Source organism: Phyllostomus hastatus, unplaced genomic scaffold (genome assembly GCF_019186645.2).
Source record: "Phyllostomus hastatus isolate PE091 unplaced genomic scaffold, TTU_PhHast_1.1 phas_contig_210, whole genome shotgun sequence".
NCBI classification, from domain to species: Eukaryota; Metazoa; Chordata; class Mammalia; order Chiroptera; family Phyllostomidae; genus Phyllostomus; species Phyllostomus hastatus.
Genome location: NW_025333737.1, coordinates 36,917,710 through 36,939,832, shown reverse-complemented (window position 1 = coordinate 36,939,832; position 22,123 = coordinate 36,917,710). Strand labels below are relative to the sequence as shown.

General features: G+C 65.6%; 1 protein-coding gene across 2 annotated transcripts in view; it reads left to right on the top strand.

Moving 5' to 3' along the window:
* Window positions 1-22,123, top strand: part of CYTH1 (cytohesin 1) — a 52,723-nt gene that overhangs the window by 11,577 nt on the left and 19,023 nt on the right. The window contains exon 1 of one of the 2 annotated variants that reach the window (XM_045835924.1): window positions 18,771-18,913. The exons of the other annotated variant lie outside the window; for it this stretch is intronic. Coding sequence (XP_045691880.1) covers window positions 18,886-18,913 — 28 coding nt within the window. The 5' untranslated portion in view covers window positions 18,771-18,885. Of the gene's footprint in view, window positions 1-18,770; window positions 18,914-22,123 lie in introns of those variants that run through there. 2 annotated transcript variants of the gene reach the window in all.

Genomic DNA, 22,123 nt, shown 5'->3' with positions numbered 1-22,123 from the left:
TGCATGTGGAAAGGGGCGCGTGTGCACTCTGACTAACACTGCCCCCGCGAGCGGGGACACGCCCCGCAGCTTCTCGGGGGCCGGTGAGCGAGGTGAGAGCAGTAGCACTGCTGCCCGTGAGCGGGGCCGGGAGCCGCAGCTTTGCCAGGGGGCGGGGACTGGGAGACCGCTCCGTGCTCCCCACAAAGAGGCGTTCGGTCCCTCGCTGCGTGTGCACGCCGCGGGAAGTCGGGTGCCCCTTGGTGGAGCAGGGGCGCGGCAGCCTCTGCAGGCGCGGAGGGCGGCCGTTTGATGCCAAGGGAAGAGCAAGTTGTCCGCAGAGCCCTGTGTCTTACAAGTGCGTGTGCGCTGTTTTACCGGCTGACGGCGGTGCGTGCGAAGCAGCCGCTCCGTGAGCTGTACAAGAATCCCACCACAGCGAAACCGAGACTGAACCGTGGACGGGCTCGGCGGGGGGGGCAGCAGGGAGAGGGGATGGGCGGGGCCGTTTCAGTTTTTACAGGTGCGTGCGCGGGACGCAGAGAAAAATAGAGTCTTCCTGGTAACCAGTACAAACGGTGGTGGCTACCCAACGCCGGTGTTCGGGGTGGATTTTTATTTCAAGAACCATGTCAGTAGGCTTACTTCATATCTGTGTAGAATTCCTTTTCACTTCTGTTTAAAAATCTTCAGACCTGTGGTAGTGGATTTTCGTTTGCTGTAGAAGAAGCATTCTAAACTCGTGAAATGCCGCTGTGCTCTCTGCTGAACCGTGGAAAGCCCCGAGACGTGGACGAGAGGCCGGGGCCGCACATGCAGACTTGTGAAAGAACCAGGGACGTCGCAGGTCCACGGCGTCCCCGGTGTGGCTGGAGCCGTCGGTGCCCCCGGAGCCGTCGGTGCCCCCGGCAGACGCACGGCAGCAGTGGTCAGCGTACGACCGGTCAGCTGGGGCCGCGGGGGCCGTTCCCGTGCCTGCCTCACCTGCAGACACACCTGGGTGGGGCTTTTAAAATGTGGCCTGTCTGAGCCCTGCTCCAGCCGTGCCTCGTGAACCAGGACCCTCCCAGCTGAGGCCCCAGAAGGAAGGAAGGGAGGGAGGGAGGGAGGGAGGAGTGCACACACTTGTGCAACACGTGCACACGTTGTTTGCAGAGCCCTGAGTCTGAGGAGCCCCGGTGTGGAACACCCGCCCCCGGAGCCTCGCACCGCCCTCCCCGGGGTCCCGGCGGGCGCGTGGCCCCGGCCTCGGCCGGCCCGGCCAGGGATGGTTGCCTTCGTCTCCTGTGCCCCCGTGGGAAGTGGAGGTGGGAGGCCGCGAGTCCGGGGCGCATGCAGGAGGGGCCGGCTGGGTGCTCCGTCCCCTTCTCCGGCTGCAGCCGGCCGCCGAGGGCCGGGGGAATGTGGTTTCGCTTCAGGCCGTTCGGATCCCTTAGAGGGCCGTGAGCTTTCAAGCAGAGGTTTTGAAGTAGAGGCTCAGCAGATCAAAGAAGCAAAAAATAACCAGGCTTGGGGTTTTTTTTAAACGCCCATTATAGCCACCGAGTTTATCTACTTCCCTTCTCTGGGTCCCAGTCTGTGCGGCGTTGGTTCCTCTTATTTTATTTTACTTGAGGTTCTATTTATTTATTTTAGAGGGAGGGGAAGGGAAGGAGAGAGAGGGAGAGAAACACCCACGTGTGGTTGCCTCTCACGTGCCCCACACTGGGGACCTGGCCCGCAACCCAGGCCTGTGCCCTGACTGGGAACTGAACCAGCGACCCTTTGGTTCTCGGGCCCACACTCATCCACTGAGCACCCCAGCCAGGGCTGCGGTCTGTCCCTTCCAGAAGACCCCTTCTCTTGTGCAGCTATGGTGTCAGGCCCTGGACGGTGCCGTCTGGAGCCCTGCTCCGGACAGCAGGGGCAGTGACCAAGAAGACCCTGCCCCTTCCCCATTTGGGGCAGGGGCTGCCGGGCCCAGGAGGCCCGTGAGAGCCAAGGCCTTGCCGCCTCCCCCAAGGCCCCTTCCGAGTGGCCTTCCGTCTGTCCTCTGCGGCCATGGGAGAGGGCCTGAAAAGCAAGTCGCTTTAGGCAGTGGTGCTGGCCTGGGCTGTAGCTGTGTGTGTCCTTACTTCGGCCCTTGAAGAAGTCGTCACTACGGGAGATTTCGAACACATGCAAAGCAGGGGCAGCGTGAAAGCAAGCCCCACGGGGCCAGAACCGTGAACGTTGTTTCTGTGCAATTTTCTCTCAATTTTTTTTTTTTGGTGCCTATTCCTACATGTTCACCCGCCTTAACTCTGGATATTATTGGGTTAATGAATGGATTAAATTTTTTTTCAACTTCAGGATTAAAAAATAAGCTTAAAAACTAGCCCAGCCATCCTTTGGAGCACTCTGTGGGCTGTTCAAGCTCACGTGTTTCTGGGCCGTTGGCGTGTGACCGGGGACAGTGCCGCCACGGCACCCGGGAGGGAAGGGGCCCGTCCCCATCCCAGGAGGGGACCAGCAGCGGCGCTCACCACGGCCCCGCGGGGGCTGGGGCTGGGGCAGGTGCCGGCACACCCGGTCAGAGCCAGGCCGGTGCTGACAGCAGAGGGCGGGTCCTCCGCCGGGACGGGCAGCTTCCCCACCCCCAGTCCCACGGGGCCCAGGCGGCGGATGCGCTTGGGCAGTTCGGTCTGTAGCGTGGAGCCGAGGGCCGGAACTGGCGCCTTTTTTGGGGCGCGCCGCCCAGCCCCTCCCTGGGGAGCCCCCAGGCTGTGCCGCGGTCTCCCCGCTGGCTGACGTGACGGAGAGGTGTGCCGGGGCCATCTCTGCCGAACGAGAAACGAGGCCCGAGGCCCGAGACGGGTGCGCCTCAGTTGAAGGTTCCTTGGAAGTCCCCTTCGCTCCGGTGGCAGACAGCCCTGTGACGCTGTTGTCGGTGACAGTTTGCACAGGTGCCTGACTTTCTGACGCCGCTTCCTGTGCGGGGAACCCCTGGGTCAGTGGGTTCACCTTTTTTAGTTTTAGTCTTGACGTGTGCTACCGCACGGCCTTCCAGAGAGACCTGTCCGTGCCCACTGCACACCAGTGCTTGAACTTGGTTGACTTGCCCTTCCCCACATTGTTTCTGAAAACTGCGCGGCGTTTCCGTGTGCCTTAACGGCGCTCTCCCGGCCCTTCTCCCGGCGTTGGGGGCAGGGGGGCGTGAGCGGTTCCGCGACCTCGCCCGGTGCCTGCGAGCAGGCGTCACGGCGGCTGCTTGCCCGGGTCGTCTTCACTCACTCACTCAGCAGGGGCTCCGTGAGCTCCTCTCCGGGTCTCGGCTGAGAGCCCCCCGAGTTCTCAGGGGCCTTCCGTTCCGGGCGGCAGGTCAGCCTGCCCTCCCCCCGCCCCCCGCCACCCCCGGCGGGGGGCTGGCTTCTCGGCGAGCCCAGGCTGCGTGCCTCCGGGGCTCCCGCGCGGTGAGGACGCACCTGCCTCCGCCCCGTGGCTCGCCACGGCCCAGTGGCTGCCACGCCTGTCGGGCACGGGCCGCCGGTGGGACTTCGAGTTCCGAACTTCTGGGCGTCCCTCCGTGCCCTTGCAATAATGAGGCCTTTGTGCGGACATCTGTGTCCCCAAAACCTGCGAGAGACGTTGGCAGGGGGCCCGCGCAAACCGTGACTTGGTTCTGCAGAGGTGGGTTTGGGCTGCTTTTGCCAGGACGGGGCAGGTTCGTGCCGGCCGGGACCCCCTGGGCTGAGTGAACTGCAGGCCCCACCCGCAGCCTCAGTCCGCTGGCCGCTCGGGCCCTGGGCCGGCGACCTGTCCTCTCCACCGGAGGGCCGGGGCCCGGGGCGACGGCGCGTCACACCTGCTTCTGGGCCCCTGGGAAGGGCCCAGCGAGGTGCTTCCTGCACCCCCGCGGGGGGGGGGTCGCCCCGCAGCAGGCGCCTGGGCCGTGGCAGCACGGTGGCCGACCTGCACAGGCGCAGGGGCGCCAGGGAGCGCCCACAGCAGCCAGAGACGCCAGCACAGACCTTTAAAGGTCACGGGTGTGACGCGTGTGTTGTCTGTTTGCCTGGGAGCTGCGAACGTTGCAGGTTCCCCTCCCTGCGGTTTTGGAAAAACAGCCACGTGAAGGCAGAGCTTGCGCCCAGTGAACTGGGTCCCTCCCGGGTGTCCGGTGTGCTGGGCTCTCCTTCGAGGGTCTGTGCGCCGCCCCGGGACAGCGCACCTGTCCATGTGCAGCCCCGCGCAGCCCAGCCCGCCCTGCGTGTGCTTGTCGCTGCGGGCCAGCCGTGGTGCCCGGGTCTTACACAACCGGGACCCTGCGGAGGGCGCGCTTGTGTCCGGCTCCCACTCCACGGGCAGAGTTCAAGGTCGTGCCTCTGCTCTGCTGGGGGCGCTCTCTGGAAGGCCGGCTGTGCCGTGTCTCACTGTCTGTCGCCCCACCGTGCAGGCGGCGCTCACGAGCAGTCAGTCTGTGGTCATCGTGTGGGCGCTGCCGCTTCTCTTGGGTGGTGCGTGGGAGGGGCTGGTGGGGGCTGGGGTGGGGGTTTCCTCTTCCCCTTGAAAAAGCTTTATTGTGTGTTTGCTCCGTGTGACGGGGGCAACGAGGAGCGGCATGGACAGGCGGTTCGTGACTAGGTTGCCACTAAGCCTCAGAAAGCTTTTACAAGATGTAAGCACAGTGCGCGAGTCTGCTGAAGAACGTTTTTAGTGTGTTACCATTTTGCATCAGTCAAAAAAAATCTGGGTTTACCTGAAAAAAAAAAAAGGGACATAAAACTTGAAACGGTCACAAACTAAATGAAAAAAAAAAATGTTTCTATTCTTCCGGGAGAAAAATCACAATTTTGTACTCCCTTAAAACTGGGAGAAGGCTTCATGCAAAAATTTAAAAGTACAGATTCTCGTGGGTGGGCAGGGCCACCGAGGAGCCTGCGGAGATCAGGGCGTGGCGGCCTTCTGGAAAGTTCCGCCAGCCTCCGGGCCCGCTGCTCCTGCGCTTCCCCTGCCCGGAGGTCCTGTCTGTCTGGACGGCGTCCCCGGGGAGCGCGTGGCCGTCGCCCGTGCCGTTCCCGAGACAGACGCATCACGGCAGAGCCCGGGCCGCCGCTCCGTCCCCCCCCCAGGGCGGCGCCCTGTCGCCGGCCAGCACTCGCCGCCCACCTGGCTGACGGCCCCACGGACACACAAAGCGGGAAACTTGCTTTGAAGGTTGGGGGGTGCCTAATGTCTCGTTAGAAAAAGGGGTTACCCTAAAAGACAGCTCCAGAGCAGTCCTCTGGTTCAGGGCTTCGGCGTTGGCGCTGCCAGGCGGACGGTCTGCCGCCGCCGGAGCGCCGCGCTCGCTCAGGGTGCGCCTCGGGGTCGGGGCTGCAGCCTCCGGCGGGTCAGCGGCAGGGGCGGGAGTAGGTTAACTGCGTTTGACCCTGGGAGCACCAGCCTTTTTGTGGTGGCTTGTGGGGAGTCCCCCGTCCCGTTCACCTGGTGCCTTGGCGTGTGCTGCCCTCACCGTGAGTGCCACTTAGCAGGACGCGTGTTACGTCCTGCGGGATTCCCCGTGGGATTCCCTCGGCGCCGCACTGTCAGCCTCTGCGGTGTGGCGGGGGCCCTCGCGCCCCGCTGACGCCGGCCCCCAGCTCCCTCACGGACGCGGCTGCCGACTGGGAGAGGAAGGGCGGTCTTTGGGGCAGAGGCTCGGTGGGGGGGGGGGGGCCCGGGCAGACCCCTTTGCTCAGACCCTGTGTTCCCGGAGGTCCCGTGTCCCGGCCGAGATCGCACGTGCTGTTCGGCAGGACTGGCTCGTGCTGACCGGCGGGAAGTGTCCCGGTCCGCGGTGCTCCCTGCGGCGCCGTGCCCAGCCAGGGCCCAGCCCGCGCCGCGCAGCTGCTGTGCGACAGACGTGCCCGTGCCCGGGCAGGGCCGTGGGCTCGTCACGCGCTCGTGCAGGTTCCCAGCGGCCGTCCTTCCCGCCGGCGGCGCTGTTGTCTCGCATCTGGAAACCAGGTGACTGATGGCACATCCCCCGTCAGGGACCCTCTGAAAGTGACTTCTCTGGGGGGCTCACGAAGAGCGTGGCAGAGCCCTCTCCTGGCCGGGCAGAGAGGGACGCCTGGCACGCCTTCCTTCCCGTCCGCGCTGCAAGCTGCCGGCCTGGAGGACAGAGGTCACCGTCAGCCTGTGGCCGGTGGCAGCGGGAGGCAGCGCGCCCTGCCCCAGGCACTGGGACAGGCGGCACACCGGCAGGGCGGGCCAGGTTTCTCCCGGGCGCGCCCCCGGTAACGGGGTCTTCCGAGGTTCGGGACCAGCGCTCGGTGCGGGCGGGAGCTTGGAGTGCGACCGGCCCCCGTGGTGTGTGGATCCGTGTTTGTGAGTTGTCTGCTCACTACCACTTATTCACAACCCCCGGCCAACCCAGAAGTGCTTTTGGGGCTGTGTGCAAACACACGTGCGCAGGGCAGTGGCGCCAGGAGGCCCACAGGCCTTCTCGTGGGGCCCTCCTGCCGCAAGCGGGTCACTCAGCCCACACCCCGCACTCCACGTTGGCCCCCAGGCTGTGCAAGTGGCACCGGCACCGGAGGGCTGCGCCCCGCCCCTCGGAGAAAGCCGGGTCGGGTGCGAGTTCAACGTCTGTGAACCAACAGTGGGGGGAGTGAGGGTCCTCAAGCACAAGTACACCTGAGGCGAGCTAGTGTCTGGTCGGCCGAGGAGCTGGTGTGAGCAGGGGCCCCTGGGACCCCAGCCCCCGCCCCTCCCGGAGCACGGGTTCAGAGTTTGCCGCTCCGGCGTCCGCAGCCTCTTTCTGGGACCGGCCCCCCGGCCCCCTCCCCTCGTTGCCCAGAGCCAACACACCAGCGGTGCCGCCCTCTCTCCCTCCAGGCGTGCTCTGAAGTCGCCTGCCTGCCCTGTGCACCCGAGTCACGCTCACCCCCGTGGGGCGCGTGGGAGTCTGCAGGCTGTCGAGGGCCTGTCCCTTCCTGGCCTGACCCGGCGCAGACAGGCTGAGGTGCGCCTCCCGCAGTCAGCATTTGGTGGTGCTGTTGTGGGGGCGCCGGCATTTCTCCGGGTGACGGCAGCTTCCGTGATGGAGAGCCCCTCCCCAGCCCAGTGGGGGTGTCTTAGGGACAGGAGTCATCTGAACGACAGTTTAAGTAGGAGCTTGGAGAGAATATTGAGGACAGGCCCTTCCAGAAGCATCAGCGACACAGCCGCCAAGCCGTCGTTGGGCCCTGCCCTCGCCTCCCTCCTGTGGCCCCCGTGATGCACGGGCCTGGCCTGTCCTCTTCCCCAGCTCTGGGTGCGACGGCTCCCTCTCCGTGGCACAGCTCGCACCGCCAGCAGTGTGCAGGGGTGGGTGGGGCGCCCGGTTCTGCAGCGCCGGTCCTGCGGTTTTACAGACAAGGGAGCCCGTGCAGTCGGCGAGGCTGGAGGGAGGAAACGGGGGTGGGGGCAGCGTGTCCTGTGCATCTGCGGGGCCGGACGCGCCCCCCCGCCCGGCCTCGCTGCTGCCTCGGCGCCCCGTGCTCAGACTCCACGGAGGGGCTCTGTCATGTTCAGCGGAGGCCGGGACATTTCCTCTGAAAGTTCCTAATTGCATTTGGTTTAGAGGTGCCCACACAGTGCAGCGAACTGATTTCATTACCCCCCACCCCCAGTAGTTCTGCATTCCCGGGTAGCGACAGCCCCAGCAGAAAGAGTGTGTCTGGAAACATCAGCAGAATCCACAGCAGGTGCCGGTGGCGGAGACGCACCACCTCAGCTCAGGTCAGGAACAGACGCCAGTGGTCGCTCGGGCGCTGCTGCCCCTGCAGCACCTGGGAGGCTCGTTTGACCTTTAAACACTGTCCCTGTGACCCGGGACGGGGTTGGAACGCCCTACGCGTCACCTGGCGGGGTGACGAGGGCTCGCAGCGAGCTGATGGCACACCTGACGCGCCTGCTCTGTGGTCGCCTGGGAGCGTACAAAGCTGGCCCAGCCGGACCGGGCGCCCTTGAGGGTGGGGCTTTAGTTCCCCGAGGGGCAGCCCGCTCAGAGCTGAGATTCCTCATTGGTTCGGTCAGCACCTTCGGCTTCTTCCCAGTGCGCAGCGCTGGGGGTGAGTGATCCGAGAGACTGCGCACCACAGAACACACACACGCGTGCTCGCAGCAGCAGCGCTGTTGGTGACAGCCAGACACGCACCCCTGGGTGAGCGCCGGGGCAGGCGGGGGGCACAGGACGGCGCGCGCCTGCTCCCGGGGCGGGCGGTCTTTCTGGGCCGACGGCAGTGCCCCAGAGGTCGGCAGCGGTGGCCGAGGCACTCCTTCGTGAGAACGGGGACCCGCCGGGGCGTGCGGTTTCGGAAAGCGGGGTTTACGGTTTGTGAATCACATCTCAATTGTTAAAAAGTCCTTCCTTTGGGAAAGTGAACGCTCGACACCGTTGTCAGAGTGGAGACAAGACGTCTGCGAACTGCGACGTCTTCACAGGCGTGGGGGAGCCCACGCCGGGCTCCCCCGCGCCCGTCCGTCTGCTCGTTCGCGTGGGGAAGCACCGCGTGACTTCAGCCCGCTGCGTGAAACCTCACGCACAAACAGGCCTTTTAATACCAGACACAAGCGTTTGCCATCCTGGGGCGAAGGGAAACGTCACGGAACTGAAGGCGTTCGGGTGAGGGATGGCAGCCCCCTGCCCCCAGGGGGCGCTCCAGCCAGAGGCCGGCGCCCCGCGTCGCTCAGCGGCTGCACGCGCGGTCTCGGGCGCACAGAGTGCGCCCCTGCCGCCGGGCCCCGCGCTCGGACGCGCGCTGGCACCCCGGGCGGTGCTCTGCGACCACGCCGCCGCCCTCCCTGCGCAGCCCTCCGTGTTCCCCGGAGCTGGGGGAGGTCGCCTCCGCCTGTCCCTTTGCCCGCGGGTTTTCCTCGACGTCGTCCTTTGCTCTCTGAGCTACTCCGCCTCTGCCCGGGGCCAGTCTGACGCTCGCCGCGTGCCCCAACGCGCCAGCCAGCTGTCTCCCCGCGCCGCGCCCGTCCTGTTCTGCTCGGGGCTGGGGGCGGGGAGGCAGCGGCTGTCGGGCCTGCTGTTCGGTCTTCCCGCAGCGGCGCGCTGGGACCGCCCCTCTGCCGGGCCTCCTGCCCCCTCGTCCGGGTTTCTCCGCTCGGGTTTGCCTCGAGTGTGCAGAAGCCCGCGCTGCGAGGGCCTCTGAGGAAGGGGCGTGGGGGGGGGGGGTCTGTGGCCGGAGTGCGCGGGCCAGGGACCGCCTCAGTCTGCCCCTGCGCTTCCTCCTGGGTCTGGCGTAAGGTTCTCCCAGCGAAGTTTCCTTCTGATTTTTGGAGGCTTTTTTTTGCTCACCGTTTTATGTCCATGAAATTTATCTCATCTTGCGTCATGCAGCCGTGGTCTGTGATTCATTGTCTGGATCGGCCACAACTTGAAACATGGGTTCCACTTTTGGGGGACATTCAGGGGGTCTCCAGGGCGGAGAAGCAGTTGCTGCAGTCCCTGCTGAGACCATTCACATTCGCGTTCCCGGGTTGGCCAGTGTGCATGCGTCCCCGGCAGCGTCTCTAGAAAAAGAAGTCCGGTTTTTTCCTCCACTGATCTTTGCCGGCTGTGTCATAGGTCAGGCATGGGGCCGTGGCTGAGTTCTCGATTGTTCTGTCGGCCTGCCTCTTGAGTCTTTCCGCGGCATTTCACACTTTTTCCTAAAACCCTTGCCCAGCGTCGACAGGTTTATCACTGGGCGCTCTCGTCGCTGTCGTCTGTCAGTGGAGTGAATCGCACGGGGCTTTGCGTATTTGCTCTGTAGCCAGCAGCCCCGTTAAACCCGCTCACGACTCCGGCTGTTCTGGCGCCTGCTCCGCGTGGACGCTGGGACCGACCACGGCGGTGACGGCCCCACTGTCCCCTCTCTGGTCCTCTGCAGGCCTGCCGAGGTGGCCGGGCCGCGGGGCCGAGTGCCCGCGTGGGGGCCTGAGAGCCGGCCCTGCTTTCCCTGCGTCTCCGGAAGGGGAGGCTCTCGGCCTCGCCCCACGGAGCGCAGACAGCGTCTATCGTGAGCCTTTCCTCACTACCCTTGACCACGTTAAAAAAAAAGAAGCTTTTGTTTCCAGTTTGCCAGGAAATTGTTTTTCGGTCTCCAGTGGACACTTAGTTCTCCCAGCCCTTCCCCTGCCTGCACACGGGTGACGCTGTGACTCCCCGTGCGGCCACACGGGGGCCTGGCCGGGCCGCACGTGGCTGGTCTGGTCGCCGCGGCTGCGCCCCGGACGGCTAGCGCTGCAGCGCGCCGGTTACTCGCCCTGCCGGCTCCGCGTTGGGAGGGCTTATTGGGTTAGATGAAATACGTTGTTAATTTTACCTGTTTTTGTTGTTGTTGTTCATGTGTCTGTTAGAAAGTGTAAAATAACGTGTCATGTTACATACATGTAGACCTAGATCCATTTGGGGGTTTTGTGGGGTTTTTTAAAGTATAGAATAGCAAAAAGTATAAATATGTAAAAACCATGCATTTCTCACACACATATGCACATACACGTGAATTTTAGTAATTAAAAACTTTCACTCTCACGTGAGGACATGAGAGGAGGGGGGGAAGCATCCGTCCTCAGCGTCCTCTGCCCCCGCCCCAGGCCCACGCCCTGACCGGGGACCCAACCCGAGACCGTCCGGTGGCTGGGACAGTAGTCCGCCGACCGAGCCGCGCCGGCCAGGGCTCGCGCGTGCACTTCAAGGTGAACATTTCTCACGGTTTTGCTGGGAAGGAACGTGACTTCCCAGGCAGGGACGTCATGAAAGAAAAAGCAGTTGACGGACTTGACTTCATGTAAATGAACTCCATACACAAATACTTACGTTTTATTTTGTGTAATGAAAGCTCTCGTAAAAAAGTGAAGACAGGCAGCAGAGTTGTAGAGAATATTTGCGACACTTTCAAGCAAAGGATCGTTACCGGAGATACATGAGGAGTCCTAGGAAGCAGTGAGGAGACAGACAGCCGTGGACAGCAGGACAGAGGGTGTGTGCGGCCCCTCCACGGAGGAGACGCAGCTTGCCCGGGGGCGCTGTGCTCCCTCTTCCCGACAAGTGGGGACACAGGAAGGACGGCAGCTGCCAGCCTAGGAGAATGCCGGTGGGGGTGGGGCGTGGGGACCCTCGTGCCCGGGAGGCGCTGGGGCGGGCGCTCCGGGGGTGGTGGCCCTGCGGCGGTGGAGGGCACGCCCAGCACCCGGGCCTCGGTCTCTGAAAGCCCTTCCCCCTGGAAAGGGGCCGCGGACCCCGGGGACATGCATGGTGGTTCCGGGCCGGGGCAGGGAACGGTGCAGAGTGTGCCCGGGAGGTCTCAGCGGGGGCAGGGGCAGGAAGCGAGGCTGTGCTGGGGAAGGACGGGGACGGGTCGAGAGACACGGAGCCAGCCCCAGATGTCCTCAGCGGGGGGGGACCCTGACGGGTGGGCAAGGAAGGGCGACGAGGAGTGGGCACCGTGCCTCAGGACATGACCGCACTTCCTGTGCCGTCCGTGCCCAAAGTGCCCAGCCTAGCCTCTCAGGTCAGGGGAACCCTGCGGGCCAGTGCGGGCCGGGGACACCTTGCAAAGTCAACGACCGGCACTCTGCCAGGGGTCGGGTCCGCCACACCGCGGCCCCCGCAGCCGGCACACTCGGAAGAGCCTAGGGAGACAGGTCAGCAGAGTGCGGTGGGGTCTCCTGGCTCGGACCCTGGACCGGAAACCGGGGCGTTGGTGGGAGAGCCGGTGCTGCCCGCTGGGGTGACCGGGCCACTCTCCGCTGCCGTGTCGGCCGGCGCCCACTTCCTGGTCTCGGCCGCTGTCCTTGGCTTTCGTGAGCTGGTGGCGCTGGGGAAGTTGGGGGAACTCCGTGTTCTGGCAGTTTTTCCCCAAGTCTACAGTCATCCGGAATAAGTGCGTGCCCACCCACACCGGTGGGCCCCGTGACGCGGCTCTTCGGAGCGCCTTCCTCGGACGGACTGGCCCCGGCGCCCGTGACAGCAGGGGACGGCGGACCGCTCGCAGGCCCTCAGCGGGGACCAAGCACGGCGCAGACTCGCCGTGGGGACGCCCCAGGCTTCACACTCAGGCGGACCTAGGAGCTCTGGCGCAGGGAACTCCCTGAGACGTGGCCACTGACACACAGAGCCACGCAGGAGAGCGCATGCACAGTGTGTGACTCGGTGACGCAAGCAGCCCAGAGGACCCCGGTGTCACGGGTGGAGTGTGGGGCTGCCCCTCCGCCCCGGACGCAGGGACCAGGTGTTTCTGCTGGGGTTGCAGGGCAAGAGGAAAGCGAGCATGGTGCGTGCCGCCCGAACTGAGATAGTTGTTCTCGTGTGTTAGGTAAACAACTCAAGATGATCATTCAGTATTTATACTTTATTTCATAATCCGTTTCCCTTTTTTTTTGAGATTTTATTTATTTTTAGACAGAGGAGAAGGGAGGGAGGAAGAGAGGGAGAAAAACATCAGGGCGTGGTTGCCTCTCACATGCCCCCTACTGGCGACCTGGCCCACAACTCAGACCTGTGCCCTGACTGCGAATTGAACAGGCGATCTTTTGGTTTTCAGGCCGACGTTCAGTCCACTGAGCCAGGGCAAGCCATTTACTTTGGTAAAAATAAACAAAAACACCAGAATTTACCCTTTAGGAAAAATTTCCTTACTGCTTCATATTTGTGGTTCTTAAACTCATTTCGGTGGAGAGGGGCTGTCGTTAGGCAACTTCAGAGCAAAGGGACGTCACCGGTGACGCCGTGCCCACTCGGTGTATCTGGACAGAGCGTGCACCCCGGTGGGGCGGCAGTCTCGGAGCACGGGCCGAGGGGGTCCCGTGACAACTCGAGGGTGCACGCCCACAGGGAAGGGCCACGCTGGGTCCTGCCACCCTTCCCGTGTCCTCAGCCTGCTGTGTCGGGAGACGGGCGGGCGGGAGGGTGACGGGCAGCGTGGCCGGCCTCACCGGCTGTCCGACAGCCCCGTGGGCCTGCTGCTGGCTGGGCCCTGCCCGTTGTTCTGGCCTGAACCTGCTCTTTCTAGGCCTCTCTGTTCGCGCAGACGTCTTTCCAGGTCGTTTCCCAGCGGGGAGGACCCAGTGGGAGCGGGAGGCGGAGGACCGCAGGCCCCGGGGCCCCGGCCCAGGTCTCTTCCCGGAAGGCGGCCCGGGTGGTCAAACCGCGGACATGCCGCACAGCCGCCTCGCCGGTCCCCGTGGCGAGGACGAGGAGAGAACATGTGTGCGTTCCGTGCACACAGGGTTTGGGGGGGGCCTGTCCACAGCGCAGTCTTTCTGGTTCTTTTCTCCGCGGGGGTGCGGGTCACGTTCTCAGCGGTGCCTGCTCAGACCACCACGTCCCGTGCTTCCACGGCCTTCCCTCCCGCGCACACACCCGGCCTCTGCTGGTCCCCACACCCCCGCTGCCAGGACTGCTGGCCTGTCCCCCTCTCGCTGCGGGGCTGCTCCCGTGTCTGCCTGGCCGTGCCCGCTCCACCGAGCACCCCGAGTGCCTGGGCAGCGGGCACAGCGACTCCACTGGGAACAGAACCTCTTCAGCGGGTGCGTGCGGGTGGGCGCCCCCAGAGCCCGGCCTGTGCCCCAGGGCGGCCCGGAGTCCCCTCGTTCCCTGCACACAGACGCTCCGGAGCAGACACTCCAGAGGCACTCGGACGCAGTCCCGAAGTGGCTGCTCACAAACCTTTTTAAAGGCCGTCTCTTCGATCAGCCAGCAGAGGGCAGCACGGGTCGGCTGTACCGCATGTGCTGTTTTTGAGGTTTTTTTACAGGGGCGTTAAAAGTGCTGTAACTGCTTTGGGGTGTAGTGTGAAGCTTATCAGACCTGGGGTTCCCCCTTTCTTGCTTGTCAAGCGCGTTGCGTCTCTGTCTTTGTGGAGGAACCTGCCTGTCTAGCGTTGTGAGCACGTCACAGGCAGACTGTCCGCAGGACACACGGCACGTTTCCGGGCGCCCTGGGACCGTGGTGATGGTGACAAAGGCTGCCGATGGCCGTCCTGCGGGGGCCACGGGGCGCCCCTCAGCCAGGGTTCCCTGGGGACAGCGCTCCCTCCGCCCACTCGTGGACGGACGACCGTGGCCCCGGACGGGCATGCCCGCAGCTCGAGGGCCCCTGGGCACAGCAGTCCGCGCACCGCCGCGAACCCAGTGCGCTCAGTGGCACCGGTGACGGCTCTCCGTGGACAGTGAGGTCAGACACGGCGGGGAGCCGCACCGTTCTTATTCTCTTTTCTTGTTTAAAACATGAAATTCAAGCTGTGCACCTAAAATAGACAAAGGGCAGAAAGGCACGGTCTGGAGTTCGGGGTGTTTTGGTTGATCTCCAGTTGATTTTGACTTTTTCTCTTGGTGGTAAAAGTGGTAACACGTCTGCTCCACGAAGGCACACGCGGGCAGGGGTTCTTCGTCCGCACTCTCTGGGGCACAGGCGTGTTCCTTCGTCCCCGAGTCTTTCCTCCCCGGGCCCATCCGATGCCGGCGTGACGGAGACGTGGTTCGCGGCTGGGGCGGCGCTGGCGGGAGGCGCAGAGCCCTGCCGTGGGCCGTCAGCGGGGCCCAGGGCTGTGCCGTCTCGGCAGCGGGGCAGCTCCGGACGTACGTGTGTGTGTGTGTGTGTGTGTGTGTGTGTGTGTGTGTAGGCGTGCAGTGAGTGGAAGCCCGAGGGCTCGGGAACTTCCCGGCCTCGCTCTCTCTGGCTGCCCCCCCACGTGCTGCTGGCCAGTTTCTAGCCCACGGAGCCCCAGGGGGGAGGCTGGAGGATGCCTTCTTCTGGTCACCAGCCTAAGAAATGAGGGTACTGCTGTATTGTTTCACGGCGACACCTGCTCCTCCGTGGGCCACGGCCGCCACTCAGAGCTTCTGTCGGTGTGCCGGTGCCACGCTGTCACTGGCGGGGGACAGCCAGCGCTTTCGAGACAGTTAGGAGAACCCTGGGTGTTAACGGGAGAGCAAGGCACACGGGAGCTGCGGGGACTGTGTACTCACAATCTCTAGTGTGACGTTGATGGGACAAGAATGGGGTGCTACCACAACAGAGTGCTCAGGGGTTAAGAGTGGGTTCTTGCAGATTCAAAACTACAGAAGTAAAACGTCTCACAGAGAGGTGAGAAGGTAAACTGGAGAACGGTCTTAGTTTGGGCCCCCGTGACAGAGCGGCACGCATGGCCCGAGTGGTGTGAACGCCGACGTTTTGGAGTGTGGCGGCCGTGCCCTGGAGAGGCCGAGCCGGGTGGGAAGAGACCACGGGAGCCCTCTGGCGTTTCCTGACCAGGGTGCTGGCCCCTCCTCCGGAGGCCCACCCTCACCTCCCGCTCACCTCCCCAAGGCCCCACCTCCTCCAGGTGGGCGGTTCAGCACAGGAATTTTGAGGAGAAACGTTCAGTGTGTTGCAAGAATATTTCCTAGAAGGCAGCTCAAAAAGGAGTTGAAAGTAGAAATGACAGATAAGAAAAAGTAGATGTTTCCCATTGGAGATGCAGTGTCTAACGGAATAGAAAGTAAAAAAATAATGCGAACGGAAAGAAAAAAGATAGGACATTATTCGAGAGCTGTAAAACCTCAGGACTGGGGCTTCCCAGTGGCCACCATAGCCTGCGGGAAAAGACTCAGCCTCACGCCCTTGCTAGGACGGGTCACCGCACCGAGGGTGGAGGTGAGGTCGGACGGCTGTCTGCGGCGAGCGGGCCGCTTGGAGACCCGGGATCAGAGCGGCCCGTCTCTAACAGCGGTGCGGGGCCAGAAAACGGGGTGTCTCCACGGTCCTGAGGACGGTGACTTCACCGCGGACTTCTGTGCCCAGCTGAGAGTCCGCCGGGAGGGGGGGAAGGGTCGCGGGGCTTCAGATGCACCGTCCACAGCAGTGTGCACCGCCCACCCACGGCTCTGTTGGCCAGCGGAGGGTGCGCTCCACCCGAGCCAGCACCGGGCCAGGCCCAGAGAAGGCCGTGCTGGGGACGGGGGTTGCGGAGGGCGAGCAGGCGTGGGCGGTGGGGGCCGTCCCGAGAGCGGATCCCGCGGCGGGCGGGCCCCGTGGGCGGTTTTACCCTGGGCAGACAGCGCGGCGACCAGTCGGGAGCAGAGGGGACCGGGCGAGCAGGACGGAAAAGGACACGACCGCCTCCGTGGCGGCTTCGACCCCGGTCCCCGTCCGGCTGAGCTGTGAGCCGCGCTCACAGAAACGCAGGTCCAGGCAGAAACGGGCACGGGGGCGTGCCCGGAGGGCGTGCGTGCGTGCGTACGTGCGTACGTGTGTGTGGGCGGGGCCACAGCCAGACCCCGGTCTTCCGAGGCCGGCAGCTCTGGCTGCAACTGGCAGGGGCCTGTTCCCGACTAGCACCCGGCCGGTTTGCAGAAGCCGAGGCCGGGAGAGCTTCCTCTGCGGAGCGGGACGCGGGGGCGGGCGCAGGCCTGGGCAGGAAACCGTGGTTTTCGGGCTCGAGGCGTAGGTGCCGCCCTCTTTTCGCGGGATGCTGCTGTGTTGTTGTTTTGCTTAAAAGCAAACCCAGGCACAGGCAGTGAGAGACGAGAGTCGGGGGGCAGCAGGGTCAGGTTAGGGGGGCCTTGAGGCCGGGGCGAGGAGCTGAGGCTCGGCTGCCAGATGCAGCGGTGGCCCCCGGCTGCATCTCGGTGCAGGCCCCGCCTGCCGTCCGCTGGAGGGCGGCAGGGCAGCGAGGCGCAGGGGTGGGCCCCCCGCCCCGTGGCTGGGGTGAAGGCCGGGTGAGGCGTGTCGCAGACTGAAAATAAAGTGTCTTGAGTCAAATCACCTGCCTCCAGACGGCGTTGTGTGCACGCCCCCCCCGCCGTGGGTTTGGCGCAGGCCGGGGCCAGCGCCTGTCCCGTCCTGCTCGTCAGGCCCCGCTCCGAGGCCTGGAGCCCGAGCCGGCCTGTGACTCACCGCTGCTTTTCCTGGAGGCTGCAGAGTGTGCTTTGAACCGCTGCTCGGCCCCTCCTTGAGCAGCGTCCTTCCTTCCCTGTGCTCCGCGGGCCCGGGCTGCAGCCCTTCCTGGGAGCCGCGGTGACTCGGCCTGGCTGCGGGGCGGCCCGCTCCTCGCCCGGTGGCTGACGTCATCCTGAGTGACGTCATCCCACTTCCAGACTCGGAAAGGCCCACCTATGGGTGGTGATGGGCTGCACGGTCACTGCCCTGCGGGCAAGTGGAGCGCACAGCCCGGCGCTGCGGGTGTTTGTTGGGGCGGGGGGGAGGACGACACACCCCGCTGTCTGCTCCTCGCCCCTTTTTAGACGCGCAGGGCGGTGTGGCACCGGCTCTGGCGCAGTGGGAATCACCCGCAGACAGCGGCTGGGGCCAGGTGTGCCCACCCCGCTCCCAGGTTCAAGGCCTGAGCAGCAGCTCTCCTGCCAGCGGCTCATGGGAGCCGGACAGAACCCTGTCCTGGAGGCCCGCCGTGCACAGATGGGAAGGGTGGCCGGGTGACCGGTCAGGGCCCCTGTTGTGAGCGTGTGACCTGGGCGGTGTGGCGGGAATGCAGCAGTGAGTGTCACTGGCCGGAGGAGCTGAGTGGGGATGGGCCACGAGTGGACAGAGCGATGGGGCCGCGAGGCGGAGATGGACACATGGAGTGGGTTGGGGCCTGTTCCTGAAGCTGCCTGCCCCCCACCCAGTTTGCAGCCATGGGCTCTTCCATGACCCTTTCATCCCCCCGCGTGGCACGTGGACTCCGTGGCAAGTCCTGGGCTCTGCCTGAAAGTGGACAGTGCCGGAGCCTGACCACTCTCGCTCGGGGTGTCCAGCTGGCCCCTGGACGGCTGTGACGGCCCCCCGAGGGCTGCCTGCACTCCCCCTCCCCCGCCCACGGCCCGCTCCTCCTCAGCGACTGGGGGAGTCTGAGCCTCCACTGTGGGCGGGACCCCCGCAGCCGCTGCCCAGCTCACCCACCATGGAAATCAGGGTCCTTCAAACAGCCTCCGAGGCCGCGGTGGGCCCCCCCCCCACCTCACCGTGTTATCCCTGTGCCGGCCACGCTGTCCTCAGGGCGGGCGCCAGGAGCCGGGTGGGACGCAGCGTGTGAAACATCCAGGGCTCTGTGTGTGTGTGTGTACATGTGCGTGTACCTTCCTGTGCATTTCTCCGTGTGTGTCCGTGTGCTGGTCTTGAGATGAGTCTGGGCAGTGAGAGAAATCCATCTCGTAACCATACGTGAGCGACGTGGGGGAGAGGGAGAGAGTGTAAACACGCCAGAGGGCTGGAAGAACCGGTTGTCCCGGCTCGGGGTGAGGGTGCCCCTCGCTGCTGTTGCCCGGGCTCCACGTCACGTGTGTGTGTGTGTGTGCACGTGCTGAGACTGTGCGGAGAAGCGGGCGGTGGGGGGGCGCACGACACAGGAGGGGGGACCAGCTGGACTCACGGCGGGGGCGTGGCCTCAGGGTTTCCCTGCGTCTGTGAAGTGCGCCTTTTCCCTTTTCCCTGTGACCTCATGACGCTGACCCGGGGACCATGATTTCTTACTCATCCTCAGGAAATGTGCCGTGTTGCCCTGTGGGGAGCACAGGGGTTTTCCAAGACTGTTCTGAGAAAGAGCCCAGGCGGGGAGTGGGGAGAGGCCCGCCACCCGTGCCCGCCGCTGAGGTCGCGCCGGAGGAGGGCCGGAGCGCGGCTGTGAGCCTCCGGGCCCCCAGCCTGAGGCGGCGGGTCGCTGGCCCGGGAGGGGTTGACGCCTGGGGACCTACTGGAGCTTGACTTCAGGAACTGGGTGGCGGCTGTGGACAGAGCGACAAGTGACGCTGCGGGAGGCCGGCGGCTGATTGGCGCCGGGGAGCCGCCAGCGACTTCCTGGGGTGGGGAGCGGGCCGGCTGCTCCGGCGGTGACCGGACGAGACAGCCCACAGGTGCCCCGGCCCGCCCCGCCCCGCCTCCCCGGGGAGCCGCGCCCAGCTCCCCTTGGGAGACCTGACCGGGCAGCCTTCGGGTCCGGCCGCAAGCGGGGAAAGATGGTCCTAAAAACCGAGGAGGAGGAGGGTGAGTCCGGTGCGCGCCTGGGGGCGCTGCCTGGGGTTTCGGGATCTCTTCCTGCCGGTACGCAGGCGAGACCCTGTGCCCGCGGTCTCACTGCCTCTGGGGGGAGAAACAGCCCAGCCCGCTCTGTGCTTCACCGTTCTCGGGGGGACTGAGGGGGGGACTGAGGCTCCACCTGTGTGTGTGTGTGTGTGTGTGTGTGTGTGTGTGTGTGTACACCAAGGAAGCCCCCGCCCCAGCCTCGGCCGGGGCGCTCCGCCGTGGGGACCGTGCCTGAGTGGCAGTTGTCAGAAGCGGGGGGGGAGCCGCACGTCTGTCCCCAGGGAGAGTGGCGCTGGGGAGGGGGGACGCTGGAGAGCAGGTGGAAAGCACCTTGGGGTCGGGGCCGTGTGCGTCCGTTTCCCGAGACAGAACGGCGCAGGGGGGCACAGGGAGGGGCCCGGGTCGGGACTGTCTGGCAGAGGCAGAGACCGTCTGAGCCTCCCCCGCCCCACACCCGCCCGTAAACAGTGACGCCGCCAGTAAAAGGATGAGCAACTCTGGCCTATAAATCCCGGAAGGTGGTGCAGAAGAGCCACCTGGGAGCGCAGGTCGGGGCTTCCCGCCCCGCCGGGGTCACGGGGGGATGTGCGTGGGGGTCACGGTGCGGGGAGCCGGTGGTCAGGGTGGCGGTCACGGCGGACTCGGGGGTTCTCTTCACGTTTTCCTGTCGGGCTCACGGCAGACCACGGTGTGAAGCTGCACCCCCGTCTCCCCCCCCTCCCCGGATGGTCTGGGGCATGTCTGGGTGACCTGGGGAGCTGCCCCGCGGGCGCTGGGCTCTGGGCACGGCCAGGCCCGAGTGTGGGGGCAGGAGCCCAGGCTCCCCAGGGTAGGGTGAGCGTCCGGGTAGGCGGCAGCGAACCTGGAAGGTGAGTCCCTAGTAGCCAAGGTCTCCGGTTCACAGGGGGCACTTGGGGCCTGGCCGGTGGGGCTCCGGTGGCTACCGCAGCGTCCAGTAGAAGGAAGTGTCCAGTAGAAGGAAGGCTCAGCCCCGTGGGGGCGCGTGCGAGGGGCAGCAGATCGGTGTCTCCCTCCCACCCCGATGTCTGTCTCCCACCTTCCCCCCTCTCTGAGACCAGTAACCAGGTCCTGGGTGGGGGGCCAACATAGTTAACTAACTAACTAGTTCATGGAGAGTGGGCACACTTTGGAGAGTGGAAGAGGACCTTACACACTTGTCGCTGATGATGCCGGGACAGTGGGTGTGCTGGCCTGGCCCGGGCGGGCCGTGGCCGCCGTCTCTGCGCCCCTCCGCGTGAGCCTGGCGCCAGACCCAGCGAGGGGTGCCGTCTCATTGTCACTCCCGAGTCTGACCCGGGGTCCCGTGTCCTGGGCCTCCCACCATCCCGGAGACTTCCCAGCGTGAGGTCTGCCGTCCGCGTGCACTCACCCGGGCGGTCGGGGCGGGGCGCCACCTCAGCCGGGGTCCACAGGGCCCGGGCCCCACCCTCTCCTGCTGCACTCGCCGCGCCCTCCCCCGGGCCTGGCTCGCTCGCGCGCCCGACACCCCGGTGGTCCCCGGCCGTCTGAGCGGGGCCGGCCCGAGCCCCACCGGCTCCCCTGCCCTGCGGTGGGCTCCGCTGGTGGTTCTTCCCTTCGGAGCCTTTAGGCCCCTTGCTTGGCCTCTGAACCTTCTCTCTGTGTGGGGGTTCCTCGCAGGCACACGCCGGGCTCTGTCCCGAGTGCCGTCCCAGTCCCTGCGCGCCCTGGACCGCCCTGCCCCGACCCAGGCACCGCGCTGCTTCCCGGCCGGCTCGTCCCCCCGGGCGCGAGCGTCCCACCGTCTCTGCTTCTGCCTCCGGGGCGTCTGCTCGCCACCCTTCACGTCCGTCCGGGCCCAGGGGCCCGAGCTGCAGCCGCGGCCCTGCCCCCCGCACGGCTGGGCCTGTGCGCGGGCTCTGCCAGCTGCCCGAGCGACTGAACAGTCGGAGGGAGGGGCGCGCCGGGGCCGGAGCGGCCGGGGCTCCGCCTGCTCGCAGCGTGCCCTCGGCACCTTGTTTGTGCCCACAGCCGGGCTCTGCCATGAGGTCCTAATCGACGTGGGAGCGGAAAAGCGTCTGAAGCTGTGCACTGCCACGTGGGCATAAAATGGTGTTACTTGTGGGGACAGACTCCAGAGGGAACCGAGGGTCCCTCTGCCTCTCCCCGGGGACCCTGCGTTTCCGGGCGGCCCCCGCAGCACTGCCCCCCGTGCTGACCCCCCATTCCCCTCCCCCCGTGCTGACGGCGTCCCGTGGGGTCCTGCCCGCTCACGGGGGCCGGGCTGCGGCCGAGCCGGGTGTGGAAAGGACAGGCCAGGCGCTGCAGCCGTAAACCCGAGTTCCCACAGATGGTTCCCACGCCCCTGCTGACGGGCTGCGTCTGTGTTCCTCGGACCCCGCAGCACTGAGGTCTTTGGTGAGGTCTTTGTTTTCACGCGGGAATGCCTGGCACTCGAAGCGCAGGTCACAGCACGGCGGCGGCGGGTTCTGAAGGGGCCTCCCTCCGGTCTGACTGCCCCAGGCTGTCCTGCGTGGCTGGCCCCCGGGCTCCCGGGCTCAGGGTCGCCCAGCAGGCCCCGCCGTCTCTTCAAGGGACTTCCTGCTGTGGGTGCGCCCCTCCTCGCCTGCAGAGGAGCCCCGAGGCCTGACTTCCGGCCCGAGGACGCCCCGGCTGTCTCTGCATCTCCCTCCTTCCCGGGCCCGAGCCTCTGCTCCTTCGCCTCTTCCCCGAGAGCCCAGGGCTCTGACCCCAGGCCCCCGGCGGAGCCCGCACAGGGCGGGCACAGGCACAGGGACAGAATGCACCTGTGTCCCTTCCACGGCATGGAGTGGCTGGTGACACGTCTGCGTTTTTTCTGAATGCAGATTTCAACATCGACTTCCGCCGTGGTCGTGGGTTCCAGTACAGCTGACCTTTGAACAGCGTGGGGTTGGGGCGCTGACCCCTAGGGTCAAAAATCCACACACAATTTCCAACTCCTCCCACAGTTAAGTCGCCCCTGTGTGTCCAGGGGGTTGGGTCCGGGGCCCCCTGCAGACGCTGGAACCTGAGGACGCTCGGCCCCCGGATGAAACGGGGCAGGTCGGCGCTGGCCGTCCGCTCTCCGCCCCCGCGGATGGCCTCCCGGGGCAGGTCGGAAGCCGCGGGGGCGGCGAGGAGAGGAGCCCGCCCGTGAGTGGCCCGCACGGC